This window comes from Cherax quadricarinatus, chromosome 44 (assembly GCF_038502225.1).
Source record: "Cherax quadricarinatus isolate ZL_2023a chromosome 44, ASM3850222v1, whole genome shotgun sequence".
NCBI classification, from domain to species: Eukaryota; Metazoa; Arthropoda; class Malacostraca; order Decapoda; family Parastacidae; genus Cherax; species Cherax quadricarinatus.
Genome location: NC_091335.1, coordinates 6326088 through 6343335, shown reverse-complemented (window position 1 = coordinate 6343335; position 17248 = coordinate 6326088). Strand labels below are relative to the sequence as shown.

Below are 17248 nucleotides of genomic sequence, written 5' to 3'. Positions count from 1 at the left end.
GAAGTGCTTCCTGTGATGGATTATCTTAGCTGCAACTTTACAACACAGCCCAAGAGGGCAGTCTTGATCTTTGGACAGGAGTCCCTGAGGTAGGACTTCTGAACCCTCCTCCTGTAGCTCCAGGCTTGTATCCACATATACCACAGGATTATGGATATCCTTAAATTTTCTGAAATTTTCAACCTGGCTGCAACAAAATTCTTCTTCTGGAGTGCAATCTGTGTGGCAGTAGTTGGAACAAGTAGGCTCCTTACATCCAAGAAGATCCTTGTCCCTTGTGGTATACCCACAAACACTGCAGTATCTACTGGGACAATAGCCAGATAGCGTAGATAATCTTGCTATTTTGCGGTGTGAAGTCATCCCTGAGGAGGCTTGTAGGTTTGAAGTTCACAGGAGAGAGAGAGGGTGGGTGGTGATGTCTTTCTCTCTCTCTTTCTCTCTCTCTCTTTCTCTCTCTTTCTCTTTCTCTCTCTCTCTTTCTCTCTCTCTCTTTCTCTCTTTCTCTCTCTCTCTCTCTCTCTCTCTCTCTCTCTCTCTCTCTCTCTGTCTCCTTTTATTCGTTGGTGATTGGTTGGGGGCGATGTCAATCATCCCTTATCACTGTCTTGCCATAGTCTTAATGTTGGTAGTGGTGGTGGTGGTAATGGTGGTAGTGGTGGTGGTGGTAGTGGTAGTGGTGGTGGTAGTGGTGGTGGTAATGGTGGTAGTGGTAGTTTTGGTTGTGGCGGTAGTGGTAGTGGTGGTGACGGTAGTGGTGGTGGTAGTGGTAATGGTGGTGACGGTAGTGGTGGTAGTAGTAGTAGTAGTAGTAGGGGTGGTAGTAATGACGTCACTAGTAGGTAACTGGTTAGAATCAGTCATTGCTGCTGTCATGACGACACACCTTAATGAGTCGTTCCTGCCTGACAAATTTACTGATCTTTAATATAGCATTTGAGACATTGGACCACAATAAAGAATGATATTATTTATTTAGTGTTCACTAAGGCCTTTGATAGATATATGTGTGACTGTTGTATATGTGTGACACTGTTGTATATGTGTGACTGTTGTATATGTGTGACTGTTGTATATATGTGACTGTTGTATATGTGTGACTGTTGTATATGTGTTACTGTTGTATATGTGTGACTGTTGTATATGTGTGACTGTTGTATATGTGTGACTGTTGTATATGTGTTACTGTTGTATATGTGTTACTGTTGTATATGTGTGACTGTTGTATATGTGTTACTGTTGTATATGTGTGACTGTTGTATATGTGTGACTGTTGTATATGTGTGACACTGTTGTATATGTGTGACACTGTTGTATATATGTGACTGTTGTATATGTCTGACTGTTGTATATGTTTGACTGTTGTATATGTGCGACTGTTGTATATGTGTGACTGTTGTATATGTGTGACTGTTGTATATGTGTGACACTGTTGTATATATGTGACTGTTGTATATGTTTGACTGTTGTATATGTGCGACTGTTGTATATGTGCGACTGTTGTATATGTGTGACTGTTGTATATGTGTGACTGTTGTATATGTGTGACTGTTGTATATGTGTGACACTGTTGTATATGTGTAACACTGTTGTATATGTGTGACTATTTTATATGTGTGACTGTTGTATATGTGTGACTGTTGTATATGTGTGACACTGTTGTATATGTGTGACTGTTGTATATGTGTGACTGTTGTATATGTGTGACTGTTGTATATGTGTGACTGTTGTATATGTGTGACTGTTGTATATGTGTGACTGTTGTATATGTGTAACACTGTTGTATATGTGTGACTGTTGTATATGTGTGACTGTTGTATATGTGTGACTGTTGTATATGTGTGACTTGTATATGTGTGACTGTTGTATATGTGTGACTGTTGTATATGTTTGACTGTTGTATATGTGTGACTGTTGTATATGTGTGACTGTTGTATATGTGTTACTGTTGTATATGTGTGACTGTTGTATATGTGTGACTGTTGTATATGTGTTACTGTTGTATATGTGTGACTGTTGTATATGTGTGACTGTTGTATATATGTGACACTGTTGTATATGTGTGACACTGTTGGATATGTGTGACACTGTTGGATATGTGTGACACTGTTGTATATGTGTGACTGTTGTATATGTGTGACTTTTGTATATGTGTGACACTGTTGTATATGTGTGACTGTTGTATATGAGTGACTGTTGTATATGTGTGACACTGTTGTATATGTGTGACACTGTTGTATATGTGTGACACTGTTGTATATGTGTGACTGTTGTATATGTGTGACACTGTTGTATATGTGTGACTGTTGTATGTGTGTGACACTGTTGTATATGTGTGACACTGTTGTATATGTGTGACACTGTTGTATATGTGTGACTGTTGTATATGTGTGACTGTTGTATATGTGTGACTGTTGTATATGTGTGACACTGTTGAATATGTGTGACTGTTGTATATGTGTGACACTGTTGTATATGTGTGACACTGTTGTATATGTGTGACTTGTATATGTGTGACTGTTGTATGTGTGTGACACTGTTGTATATGTGTGACTCTGTTGTATATGTGTGACTGTTGTATATGTGTGACTGTCGTATATGTGTGACTGTTGTATGTGTTTGACACTGTTGTATATGTGTGACACTGTTGTATATGTGTGACCTGTTGTATGTGTGACTTGTATACGTGTGACTGTCGTATATGTGTGACACTGTTGCAAATGTGTGACACTGTTGTATATGTGTGACTGTCGTATATGCGTGACTGTTGTATATGTGTGACCTGTTGTATATGTGTGACTGTTGTATATGTGTGACCTGTTGTATATGTGTGACTGTCGTATATGTGTGACTGTTGTATATGTGTGACTGTTGTATATGTGTGACCTGTTGTATATGTGTGACTGTCGTATATATGTGACTGTTGTATATGTGTGACCTGTTGTATATGTGTGACTGTCGTATATGTGTGACACTGTTGTATATGTGTGACTGTCGTATATGTGTGACTGTTGTATATGTGTGACTGTTGTATATGTGTGACACTGTTGTATATGTGTGACTGTTGTATATGTGTGACACTGTTGTATATGTGTGACTGTTGTATATGTGTGACTGTTGTATATGTGTGACACTGTTTTATATGTGTGACTGTTGTATATGTGTGACACTGTTGTATATGTGTGACTGTTGTATATGTGTGACTGTTGTATATGTGTGACTGTTGTATATGTGTGACTGTTGTATATGTGTGACTGTTGTATATGTGTGACACTGTTGTATATGTGTGACTGTTGTATATGTGTGACTGTTGTATATATGTGACTGTTGTATATGTGTGACTGTTGTATATGTGTTACTGTTGTATATGTGTGACTGTTGTATATGTGTGACTGTTGTATATGTGTGACTGTTGTATATGTGTTACTGTTGTATATGTGTTACTGTTGTATATGTGTGACTGTTGTATATGTGTTACTGTTGTATATGTGTGACTGTTGTATATGTGTGACTGTTGTATATGTGTGACACTGTTGTATATGTGTGACTGTTGTATATGTGTGACTGTTGTATATGTGTTACTGTTGTATATGTGTGACTGTTGTATATGTGTGACTTGTATATGTGTGACTGTTGTATATGTGTGACTGTTGTGTATGTGTGACTGTTGTATATGTGTGACACTGTTGTATATGTGTGACTGTTGTATGTGTGACTGTTGTATATGTGTGACACTGTTGTATATGTGTGACTGTTGTATATGTGTGACACTGTTGTATATGTGTGACACTGTTGTATATGTGTGACTGTTGTATATGTGTGACTGTTGTATATGTGTGACTGTTGTATATGTGTGACACTGTTGTATATGTGTGACACTGTTGGATATGTGTGACACTGTTGGATATGTGTGACACTGTTGTATATGTGTGACTGTTGTATATGTGTGACTTTTGTATATGTGTGACACTGTTTTATATGTGTGACACTGTTGTATATGTGTGTGACTGTTGTATATGTGTGACTTGTATATGTGTGACTGTTGTATATGTGTGACACTGTTGTATATGTGTGACTGTTGTATATGAGTGACTGTTGTATATGTGTGACACTGTTGTATATGTGTGACACTGTTGTATATGTGTGACACTGTTGTATATGTGTGACTGTTGTATATGTGTGACACTGTTGTATATGTGTGACTGTTGTATGTGTGTGACACTGTTGTATATGTGTGACACTGTTGTATATGTGTGACACTGTTGTATATGTGTGACTGTTGTATATGTGTGACTGTTGTATATGTGTGACTGTTGTATATGTGTGACACTGTTGTTTATGTGTGACTGTTGTATATGTGTGACTGTTGTATATGTGTGACACTGTTGTATATGTGTGACACTGTTGTATATGTGTGACTGTTGTATATGTGTGACTGTTGTATATGTGTGACACTGTTGTATATGTGTGACTGTTGTATATGTGTGACACTGTTGTATATGTGTGACACTGTTGTATATGTGTGACTTGTATATGTGTGACTGTTGTATGTGTGTGACACTGTTGTATATGTGTGACTCTGTTGTATATGTGTGACTGTTGTATATGTGTGACTGTCGTATATGTGTGACTGTTGTATGTGTTTGACACTGTTGTATATGTGTGACACTGTTGTATATGTGTGACCTGTTGTATGTGTGACTTGTATACGTGTGACTGTCGTATATGTGTGACACTGTTGCAAATGTGTGACACTGTTGTATATGTGTGACTGTCGTATATGCGTGACTGTTGTATATGTGTGACCTGTTGTATATGTGTGACTGTTGTATATGTGTGACCTGTTGTATATGTGTGACTGTCGTATATGTGTGACTGTTGTATATGTGTGACTGTTGTATATGTGTGACCTGTTGTATATGTGTGACTGTCGTATATATGTGACTGTTGTATATGTGTGACCTGTTGTATATGTGTGACTGTCGTATATGTGTGACACTGTTGTATATGTGTGACTGTCGTATATGTGTGACTGTTGTATATGTGTGACTGTTGTATATGTGTGACACTGTTGTATATGTGTGACTGTTGTATATGTGTGACACTGTTGTATATGTGTGACTGTTGTATATGTGTGACTGTTGTATATGTGTGACACTGTTTTATATGTGTGACTGTTGTATATGTGTGACACTGTTGTATATGTGTGACTGTTGTATATGTGTGACTGTTGTATATGTGTGACTGTTGTATATGTGTGACTGTTGTATATGTGTGACTGTTGTATATGTGTGACACTGTTGTATATGTGTGACTGTTGTATATGTGTGACTGTTGTATATATGTGACTGTTGTATATGGGTGACTGTTGTATATGTGTTACTGTTGTATATGTGTGACTGTTGTATATGTGTGACTGTTGTATATGTGTGACTGTTGTATATGTGTTACTGTTGTATATGTGTTACTGTTGTATATGTGTGACTGTTGTATATGTGTTACTGTTGTATATGTGTGACTGTTGTATATGTGTGACTGTTGTATATGTGTGACACTGTTGTATATGTGTGACTGTTGTATATGTGTGACTGTTGTATATGTGTTACTGTTGTATATGTGTGACTGTTGTATATGTGTGACTTGTATATGTGTGACTGTTGTATATGTGTGACTGTTGTGTATGTGTGACTGTTGTATATGTGTGACACTGTTGTATATGTGTGACTGTTGTATATGTGTGACACTGTTGTATATGTGTGACTGTTGTATGTGTGACTGTTGTATATGTGTGACACTGTTGTATATGTGTGACTGTTGTATATGTGTGACACTGTTGTATATGTGTGACACTGTTGTATATGTGTGACTGTTGTATATGTGTGACTGTTGTATATGTGTGACTGTTGTATATGTGTGACTGTTGTATATGTGTGACACTGTTGTATATGTGTGACTGTTGTATATGTGCGACTGTTGTATATGTGTGACTGTTGTATATGTGTGACTGTTGTATATGTGTGACTGTTGTATATGTGTGACTGTTGTATATGTGTGACTGTTGTATATGTGTGACACTGTTGTATATGTGTGACACTGTTGTATATGTGTGACTGTTGTATATGTGTGACACTGTTGTATATGTGTGACTGTTGTATATGTGTGACACTGTTGTATATGTGTGACACTGTTGTATATGTGTGACACTGTTGTATATATGTGACTGTTGTATATGTGTGACTGTTGTATATGTGTGACTGTTGTATATGTGTGACTGTTGTATATGTGTGACTGTTGTATATGTGTGACTGTTGTATATGTGTGACACTGTTGTATATGTGTGACTGTTGTATATGTGTGACACTGTTGTATATGTGTGACTGTTGTATATGTGTGACTGTTGTATATGTGTGACTGTTGTATATGTGTGACTGTTGTATATGTGTGACACTGTTGTATATATGTGACTGTTGTATATGTTTGACTGTTGTATATGTGTGACTGTTGTATATGTGTGACACTGTTGTATATATGTGACTGTTGTATATGTGTGACACTGTTGTATATGTGTGACTGTTGTATATGTGTGACTGTTGTATATGTGTGACTGTTGTATATGTGTGACACTGTTGTATATGTGTGACTGTTGTATATGTGTGACTGTTGTATATGTGTGACACTGTTGTATATGTGTGACTGTTGTATATGTGTGACTGTTGTATATGTGTGACACTGTTGTATATGTGTGACACTGTTGTATATGTGTGACACTGTTGTATATGTGTGACACTGTTGTATATGTGTGACACTGTTGTATATGTGTGACACTGTTGTATATGTGTGACACTGTTGTATATGTGTGACACTGTTGTATATGTGTGACACTGTTGTATATGTGTGACTGTTGTATATGTGTGACACTGTTGTATATGTGTGACAATGTTGTATATGTGTGACTGTTGTATATGTGTTACTGTTGTATATGTGTGGCACTGTTGTATGTGTGACACTGTTGTATATGTGTGACTGTTGTATATGTGTGACACTGTTGTATGTGTGACTGTTGTATATGTGTGACACTGTTGTATGTGTGACTGTTGTGTATGTGTGACACTGTTGTATGTGTGTGACTGTTGTATATGTGTGACACTGTTGTATATGTGTGACTGTTGTATATGTGTGACACTGTTGTATATGTGTGACTGTTGTATATGTGTGACACTTGTATATGTGTGACACTGTTGTATATGTGTGTGACACTGTTGTATATGTGTGACACTGTTGTATATGTGTGACTGTTGTATATGTGTGACACTGTTGTATATGTGTGACACTGTTGTATATGTGTGACACTGTTGTATATGTGTGACTGTTGTATATGTGTGACTGTTGTATATGTGTGACTGTTGTATATGTGTGACTGTTGTATATGTGTGACACTGTTGTATATGTGTGACTGTTGTATATGTGTGACTGTTGTATATGTGTGACACTGTTGTATATGTGTGACTGTTGTATATGTGTGACACTGTTGTATATGTGTGACACTGTTGTATATGTGTGACTGTTGTATATGTGTGACTGTTGTATATGTGTGACTGTTGTATATGTGCGACTGTTGTATATGTGTGACTATTGTATATGTGTGACTATTGTATATGTGTGACTATTGTATATGTGTGACTGTTGTATATGTGTGACTGTTGTATATGTGCGACTGTTGTATATGTGTGACTATTGTATATGTGTGACTGTGTATATGTGTCACTGTTGTATATGTGTGACTGTTTTATATGTGTGACACTGTTGTATATGTGTGACTGTTGTATATGTGTGACACTGTTGTATATGTGTGACTGTTGTATATGTGTGACTGTTGTATATGTGTGACTGTTGTATATGTGCGACTGTTGTATATGTGTGACTATTGTATATGTGTGACTATTGTATATGTGTGACTATTGTATATGTTTGACTGTTGTATATGTGTGACACTGTTGTATATGTGTGACTGTTGTATATGTGCGACTGTTGTATATGTGTGACTGTTGTATATGTGTGACTGTTGTATATGTGTGACTGTTGTATATGTGTGACTGTTGTATATGTGTGACACTGTTGTATATGTGTCACTGTTGTATATGTGTGTCTCTGTTGTATATGTGTGACTGTTGTATATGTGTTGTATACACTGTTGTATATGTGTGACTGTTGTATATGTGTGACTGTTGTATATGTGTGACACTGTTGTATATGTGTGACTGTTGTATATGTGTGACACTGTTGTATGTGTGACACTGTTGTATATGTGTGACTGTTGTATATGTGTGACACTGTTGTATATGTGTGACTGTTGTATATGTGTGACTGTTGTATATGTGTGACACTGTTGTATATGTGTGACACTGTTGTATATGTGTGACTGTTGTATATGTGTGACACTGTTGTATGTGTGACACTGTTGTATATGTGTGACTGTTGTATATGTGTGACACTGTTGTATATGTGTGACTGTTGTATATGTGTGACACTGTTGTATATGTGTGACTGTTGTATATGTGTGACTGTTGTATATGTGTGACTGTTGTATATGTGTGACACTGTTGTATATGTGTGACACTGTTGTATATGTGTGACACTGTTGTATATGTGTGACTGTTGTATATGTGTGACTGTTGTATATGTGTGACTGTTGTATATGTGTGACACTGTTGTATATGTGTGACACTGTTGTATATGTGTGACTGTTGTATATGTGTGACACTGTTGTATATGTGTGACACTGTTGTATATGTGTGACTGTTGTATATGTGTGACTGTTGTATATGTGTGACACTGTTGTATATGTGTGACACTGTTGTATATGTGTGACACTGTTGTATATGTGTGACACTGTTGTATATGTGTGACACTGTTGTATATGTGTGACTGTTGTATATGTGTGACACTGTTGTATATGTGTGACACTGTTGTATATGTGTGACTGTTGTATATGTGTGACACTGTTGTATATGTGTGACACTGTTGTATATGTGTGACTGTTGTATATGTGTGACACTGTTGTATATGTGTGACTGTTGTATATGTGTGACACTGTTGTATATGTGTGACTGTTGTATATGTGTGACACTGTTGTATATGTGTGACACTGTTGTATATGTGTGACACTGTTGTATATGTGTGACTGTTGTATATGTGTGACTGTTGTATATGTGTGACACTGTTGTATATGTGTGACTGTTGTATATGTGTGACACTGTTGTATATGTGTGACACTGTTGTATATGTGTGACTGTTGTATATGTGTGACTGTTGTATATGTGTGACACTGTTGTATATGTGTGACTGTTGTATATGTGTGTTGTATATGTGTGACACTGTTGTATATGTGTGACTGTTGTATATGTGTGACACTTGTATATGTGTGACACTGTTGTATATGTGTGACACTGTTGTATATGTGTGACACTGTTGTATATGTGTGACACTGTTGTATATGTGTGACACTGTTGTATATGTGTGACACTGTTGTATATGTGTGACACTGTTGTATATGTGTGACTGTTGTATATGTGTGACACTGTTGTATATGTGTGACTGTTGTATATGTGTGACACTGTTGTATATGTGTGACTGTTGTATATGTGTGACTGTTGTATATGTGTGACTGTTGTATATGTGTGACACTGTTGTATATGTGTGACTGTTGTATATGTGTGACTGTTGTATATGTGTGACACTGTTGTATATGTGTGACTGTTGTATATGTGTGACACTGTTGTATATGTGTGACACTGTTGTATATGTGTGACTGTTGTATATGTGTGACTGTTGTATATGTGTGACACTGTTGTATATGTGTGACTGTTGTATATGTGTGACACTGTTGTATATGTGTGACACTGTTGTATATGTGTGACTGTTGTATATGTGTGACACTGTTGTATATGTGTGACTGTTGTATATGTGTGACACTGTTGTATATGTGTGACTGTTGTATATGTGTGACTGTTGTATATGTGTGACTGTTGTATATGTGTGACTGTTGTATATGTGTGACACTGTTGTATATGTGTGACACTGTTGTATATATGTGACTGTTGTATATGTCTGACTGTTGTATATGTGTGACTGTTGTATATGTGTGACTGTTGTATATGTGTGACTGTTGTATATGTGTGACACTGTTGTATATGTGTGACTGTTGTATATGTGTGACTGTTGTATATGTGTGACACTGTTGTATATGTGTGACTGTTGTATATGTGTGACTGTTGTATATGTGTGACACTGTTGTATATGTGTGACTGTTGTATATGTGTGACACTGTTGTATATGTGTGACACTGTTGTATATGTGTGACACTGTTGTATATGTGTGACACTGTTGTATATGTGTGACTGTTGTATATGTGTTACTGTTGTATATGTGTGTCTGTGTTATATGTGTGACACTGTTGTATATGTGTGACTGTTGTATATGTGTGACTGTTGTATATGTGTGACACTGTTGTATATGTGTGACTGTTGTATATATGTGACACTGTTGTATATGTGTGACTGTTGTATATGTGTGACACTGTTGTATATGTGTGACACTGTTGTATATGTGTGACACTGTTGTATATGTGTGACTGTTGTATATGTGTGACTGTTGTATATGTGTGACACTGTTGTATATGTGTGACTGTTGTATATGTGTGACTGTTGTATATGTGTGACACTGTTGTATATGTGTGACACTGTTGTATATGTGTGACACTGTTGTATATGTGTGACACTGTTGTATATGTGTGACACTGTTGTATATGTGTGACACTGTTGTATATGTGTGACACTGTTGTATATGTGTGACACTGTTGTATATGTGTGACACTGTTGTATATGTGTGACACTGTTGTATATGTGTGACACTGTTGTATATGTGTGACACTGTTGTATATGTGTGACACTGTTGTATATGTGTGACACTGTTGTATATGTGTGACACTGTTGTATATGTGTGACACTGTTGTATATGTGTGACACTGTTGTATATGTGTGACACTGTTGTATATGTGTGACTGTTGTATATGTGTGACACTGTTGTATATGTGTGACTGTTGTATATGTGTGACACTGTTGTATATGTGTGACACTGTTGTATATGTGTGACACTGTTGTATATGTGTGACTGTTGTATATGTGTGACACTGTTGTATATGTGTGACTGTTGTATATGTGTGACACTGTTGTATATGTGTGACACTGTTGTATATGTGTGACACTGTTGTATATGTGTGACTGTTGTATATTTGTGACACTGTTGTATATGTGTGACACTGTTGTATATGTGTGACACTGTTGTATATATGTGACTGTTGTGTGACACGGTTGTATATGTGTGACACTGTTGTATATGTGTTACACTGTTGTATATGTGTGACACTGTTGTATATGTGTGACACTGTTGTATATGTGTGACTCTGTTGTATGTGTGTGACTCTGTTGTATGTGTGACTGTTGTATATGTGTGACACTGTTGTATATGTGTGACACTGTTGTTGTATATGTGTGACACTGTTGTATATGTGTGACACTGTTGTATATGTGTGACACTGTTGTATGTGTGACACTGTTGTGTGACACTGTTGTATATGTGTGACACTGTTGTATATGTGTGACACTGTTGTATATGTGTGACACTGTTGTATATGTGTGACACTGTTGTATATGTGTGACACTGTTGTATATGTGTGACACTGTTGTATATGTGTGACACTGTTGTATATGTGTGACACTGTTGTATATATGTGACACTTGTATATTTGTGACACTGTTGTATATGTGTGACACTGTTGTATATGTGTGACACTGTTGTATATGTGTGACACTGTTGTATATGTGTGACACTGTTGTATATGTGTGACACTGTTGTATATGTGTGACTGTTGTATATGTGTGACACTGTTGTATATGTGTGACACTGTTGTATATGTGTGACACTGTTGTATATGTGTGACACTGTTGTATATGTGTGACACTGTTGTATATGTGTGACACTGTTGTATATGTGTGACACTGTTGTATATGTGTGACACTGTTGTATATGTGTGACACTGTTGTATATGTGTGACACTGTTGTATATGTGTGACACTGTTGTATATGTGTGACTGTTGTATATGTGTGACACTGTTGTATATGTGTGTGACTGTTGTATATGTGTGACACTGTTGTATATGTGTGACTGTTGTATATGTGTGACACTGTTGTATATGTGTGACTGTTGTATATGTGTGACACTGTTGTATATGTGTGACACTGTTGTATATGTGTGACTTGTATATGTGTGACACTGTTGTATATGTGTGACTGTTGTATATGTGTGACACTGTTGTATATGTGTGACTGTTGTATATGTGTGACTGTTGTATATGTGTGACACTGTTGTATATGTGTGACTGTTGTATATGTGTGACTGTTGTATATGTGTGACACTGTTGTATATGTGTGACTGTTGTATATGTGTGACACTGTTGTATATGTGTGACACTGTTGTATATGTGTGACTGTTGTATATGTGTGACACTGTTGTATATGTGTGACACTGTTGTATATGTGTGACACTGTTGTATATGTGTGACACTGTTGTATATGTGTGACACTGTTGTATATGTGTGACACTGTTGTATATGTGTGACTGTTGTATATGTGTGACACTGTTGTATATGTGTGACACTGTTGTATATGTGTGACACTGTTGTATATGTGTGACACTGTTGTATATGTGTGACACTGTTGTATATGTGTGACACTGTTGTATATGTGTGACACTGTTGTATATGTGTGACACTGTTGTATATGTGTGACTGTTGTATATGTGTGACACTGTTGTATATGTGTGACTGTTGTATATGTGTGACACTGTTGTATATGTGTGACACTGTTGTATATGTGTGACACTGTTGTATATGTGTGACACTGTTGTATATGTGTGACTGTTGTATATGTGTGACACTGTTGTATATGTGTGACACTGTTGTATATGTGTGACACTGTTGTATATGTGTGACACTGTTGTATATGTGTGACACTGTTGTATATGTGTGACACTGTTGTATATGTGTGACACTGTTGTATATGTGTGACACTGTTGTATATGTGTGACACTGTTGTATATGTGTGACACTGTTGTATATGTGTGACACTGTTGTATATGTGTGACACTGTTGTATATGTGTATATGTGTGACACTGTTGTATATGTGTATGTATATGTGTGACACTGTTGTATATGTGTGACACTGTTGTATATGTGTGACACTGTTGTATATGTGTGACACTGTTGTATATGTGTGACACTGTTGTATATGTGTGACACTGTTGTATATGTGTGACACTGTTGTATATGTGTGACACTGTTGTATATGTGTGACACTGTTGTATATGTGTGACTGTTGTATATGTGTGACACTGTTGTATATGTGTGACACTGTTGTATATGTGTGACACTGTTGTATATGTGTGACACTGTTGTATATGTGTGACACTGTTGTATATGTGTGACACTGTTGTATATGTGTGACACTGTTGTATATGTGTGACACTGTTGTATATGTGTGACACTGTTGTATATGTGTGACACTGTTGTATATGTGTGTGTTTTATATGTGTGTCTGTTGTATATGTGTGACACTGTTGTATATGTGTGACACTGTTGTATATGTGTGACACTGTTGTATATGTGTGACACTGTTGTATATGTGTGACACTGTTGTATATGTGTGACACTGTTGTATATGTGTGACACTGTTGTATATGTGTGACACTGTTGTATATGTGTGACACTGTTGTATATGTGTGACACTGTTGTATATGTGTGACACTGTTGTATATGTGTGACACTGTTGTATATGTGTGACACTGTTGTATATGTGTGACACTGTTGTATATGTGTGACACTGTTGTATATGTGTGACACTGTTGTATATGTGTGACACTGTTGTATATGTGTGACACTGTTGTATATGTGTGACACTGTTGTATATGTGTGACACTGTTGTATATGTGTGACACTGTTGTATATGTGTGACACTGTTGTATATGTGTGACACTGTTGTATATGTGTGACACTGTTGTATATGTGTGACACTGTTGTATATGTGTGACACTGTTGTATATGTGTGACACTGTTGTATATGTGTGACACTGTTGTATATGTGTGACACTGTTGTATATGTGTGACACTGTTGTATATGTGTGACACTGTTGTATATGTGTGACACTGTTGTATATGTGTGACACTGTTGTATATGTGTGACACTGTTGTATATGTGTGACACTGTTGTATATGTGTGACACTGTTGTATATGTGTGACACTGTTGTATATGTGTGACACTGTTGTATATGTGTGACACTGTTGTATATGTGTGTGACACTGTTGTATATGTGTGACACTGTTGTATATGTGTGACACTGTTGTATATGTGTGACACTGTTGTATATGTGTGACACTGTTGTATATGTGTGACTGTTGTATATGTGTGACACTGTTGTATATGTGTGACACTGTTGTATATGTGTGACACTGTTGTATATGTGTGACTGTTGTATATTTGTGACACTGTTGTATATGTGTGACACTGTTGTATATGTGTGACACTGTTGTATATGTGTGACACTGTTGTATATGTGTGACTGTTGTATATTTGTGACACTGTTGTATATGTGTGACACTGTTGTATATGTGTGACACTGTTGTATATGTGTGACACTGTTGTATATGTGTGACACTGTTGTATATATGTAACTTGCTATTGTATATATGTAGCACTTGTATATATGTGACACTGTTGTATATATGTGACACTATATATATGTAACTATATTGTATATATGTAAACTGTATATATTTGTGACACTATTGTATATATGTGTGCTATTTGTATGTATGACACTGTTGTATATGTAACTGACACTGTTGTATATATGTGACACTGTTGTATGTGACACTGTGTATATATATGTGACACTGTGTATATATATGTGACACTATTGTATATGTATTACTCAGGCCCAACATATATGTAACACTGTATTATGTGTAACTATTTGTATATATGTTACACTGTTGTATATATGTATGCCCATTTCTATTTGTATATATAAACACTGTTGTATATATGTGACTGTTGTATATATACTGTGAAACACTGTTTTGTATATATGTGACACTGTGTATGCTATGACACTGTTGTATATATGACACTATTTATATATATTAACTGACATATTGTATATATGTGACACTGTTGTATATAATGACACTGTTGTATATGTGTATGACACTGTGTATATATATGTGACACTGTTGTATATATGACACTATTCTATCTGTAACCTGTATATATAACCTATTGTATATAATATGTGACTGTGTGTATATATATGACTTTTTATTGTATATATGTGTACTATTTGTATATATGTAACACTGTTGTATATGTGTGACACTGTTGTATATATGTGGCTTACTATTGTATATATGTGACACTGCTTGTATATATGTGACACTGTTGTATATGTGTGACACTGTTGTATATATGTGACACTATTGTATATTGACATATTATATATATATTGACACACTATTGTATACTATGTGACACTGTTGTATATAATAGCAAACTATTGTATATATATGACACTCTTGTATATATGTGACACTGTTATATATAATGTGACACTGTTGTATATATGTGACACTATTTGTATATATGTGACGCACTGTTGTATATGTATGTGCTAACATATGTGACCTGTTGTATATGTGGCAACACTGTTGTATATATGTGACTATGCCTGTGTGACACTGTGTATATGTGTGACTATTGTATGTAGCAACACTGTTGTATATATGTGTACTATTATATGTGTATTTGTTTGTATATATGTGACACTATTGTATATATGTGTACTGTGTGTATATATGTGCTGACACTGTGTTGTATATATGTGACACTGTTGTATATATGTAACGCTGTTGTATATATGGCAGCACTGTTGTATATGTGACACTGTTGTATATGTGACTATTGTATATGTGGCAACATGTTGTATATAACTGTATTATTGTATATATAGTGTGCCAGACACTGTTGTATATGTGTGACACTGTTGTATATGTGGCTTATATATGTTATTGTCGTTACTGTATAATATTTACATCTCTGGTGTGTATGAACATAGATACTTATCAGTATATTTATCTCCCCTCTTGTTTTAGTGTCGTAATAAATGTTAAGCGCCACGTAAGTTCCTCCGTCTTCTAATAACATATTCATTTTTCCACTATAATCTACCTTGTCCATAATTATTATCACATTTGCTTTGTCTCTTTCGTAAAGTGAAGTCCAGGATCTTAACTTAATTCATGGTATAACTTAACAAGGTAGAATTCCGCTTCTCAAAGGCACCTTTCAATAGACACTTGACCTGCTTTTTGTGCATGTGTACTCGCCTATTTGTGGTTGCAGGAATCGAGTCACAGCTCCTGGCCCCGCCTCTTCGCTGATTACTAGATCCACTCTCTCCCTGCTCCAAGAGCTTTATCGTACTTCTTCTTGAAACAATGTAAGGATTCTGCGTTCACCACATCACTCTCCAGTGTGTGTGTACTCATCTAATTGTGGTTGCATGGGTCATGTCATAGCTCCTGGCCCCGCCAGGTGTGTGTGTGTTTGTGGGAGTAACATGTGGTAGGTTGTGGGTTATGGTGTACTAGTTACTAGGTGAGGAACCATCTGAGTGAGAATCATGCCGGCAGGTGGCGTGTGAGGAGCCCGCTGTGAGGTGAGGAGCCACCTGTAAGGGAGAGAAGCCAGTTGGAGGCGTGTCAGAGGAGCCATCTGTGAAGTGAGGTTAGCCAGCTGGAGGCGAGTGTGAGGAGCCAGCTGTGAGGTGAGCCAGCTGGAGGCAGGGGAGGATGCCCGGATGGAGAGGGGCGTCACCACCATCTACTTCACTGTGGCCGGAAGACAAGAGCTGGCTCACATCCATCCGGACGCCAGGCCAGACGATGTTAGAGGTGGGTGCTACTCTCTCTCTCTCTCTCTCTCTCTCGCTCTCTCTCGCTCTCTCTCTTTCTCTCTCTCTCGCTCTCTCTCGCTCTCTCTCGCTCTCGCTCTCGCTCTCTCTCTCTCTCTCTCTCTCTCTCTCTCTCTCTCTCTCTCTCTCTCTCTCTCTCTCTCTCTCTCACTCTCTCTCTTCTCTC

At 36.8% G+C, this 17248-nt stretch overlaps 1 protein-coding gene across 3 annotated transcripts in view; it reads left to right on the top strand.

Moving 5' to 3' along the window:
• The window catches only part of Pde9 (phosphodiesterase 9), a 415289-nt gene that overhangs the window by 296302 nt on the left and 101739 nt on the right, over positions 1–17248 (top strand). For all 3 annotated transcript variants that reach the window (XM_053789230.2, XM_070094042.1, XM_070094043.1), the window contains one exon: positions 16802–17062. In XM_053789230.2, coding sequence (XP_053645205.1) covers positions 16969–17062 — 94 coding nt within the window. In that variant the 5' untranslated portion in view covers positions 16802–16968. The remainder of the gene's footprint in view (positions 1–16801; positions 17063–17248) is intronic.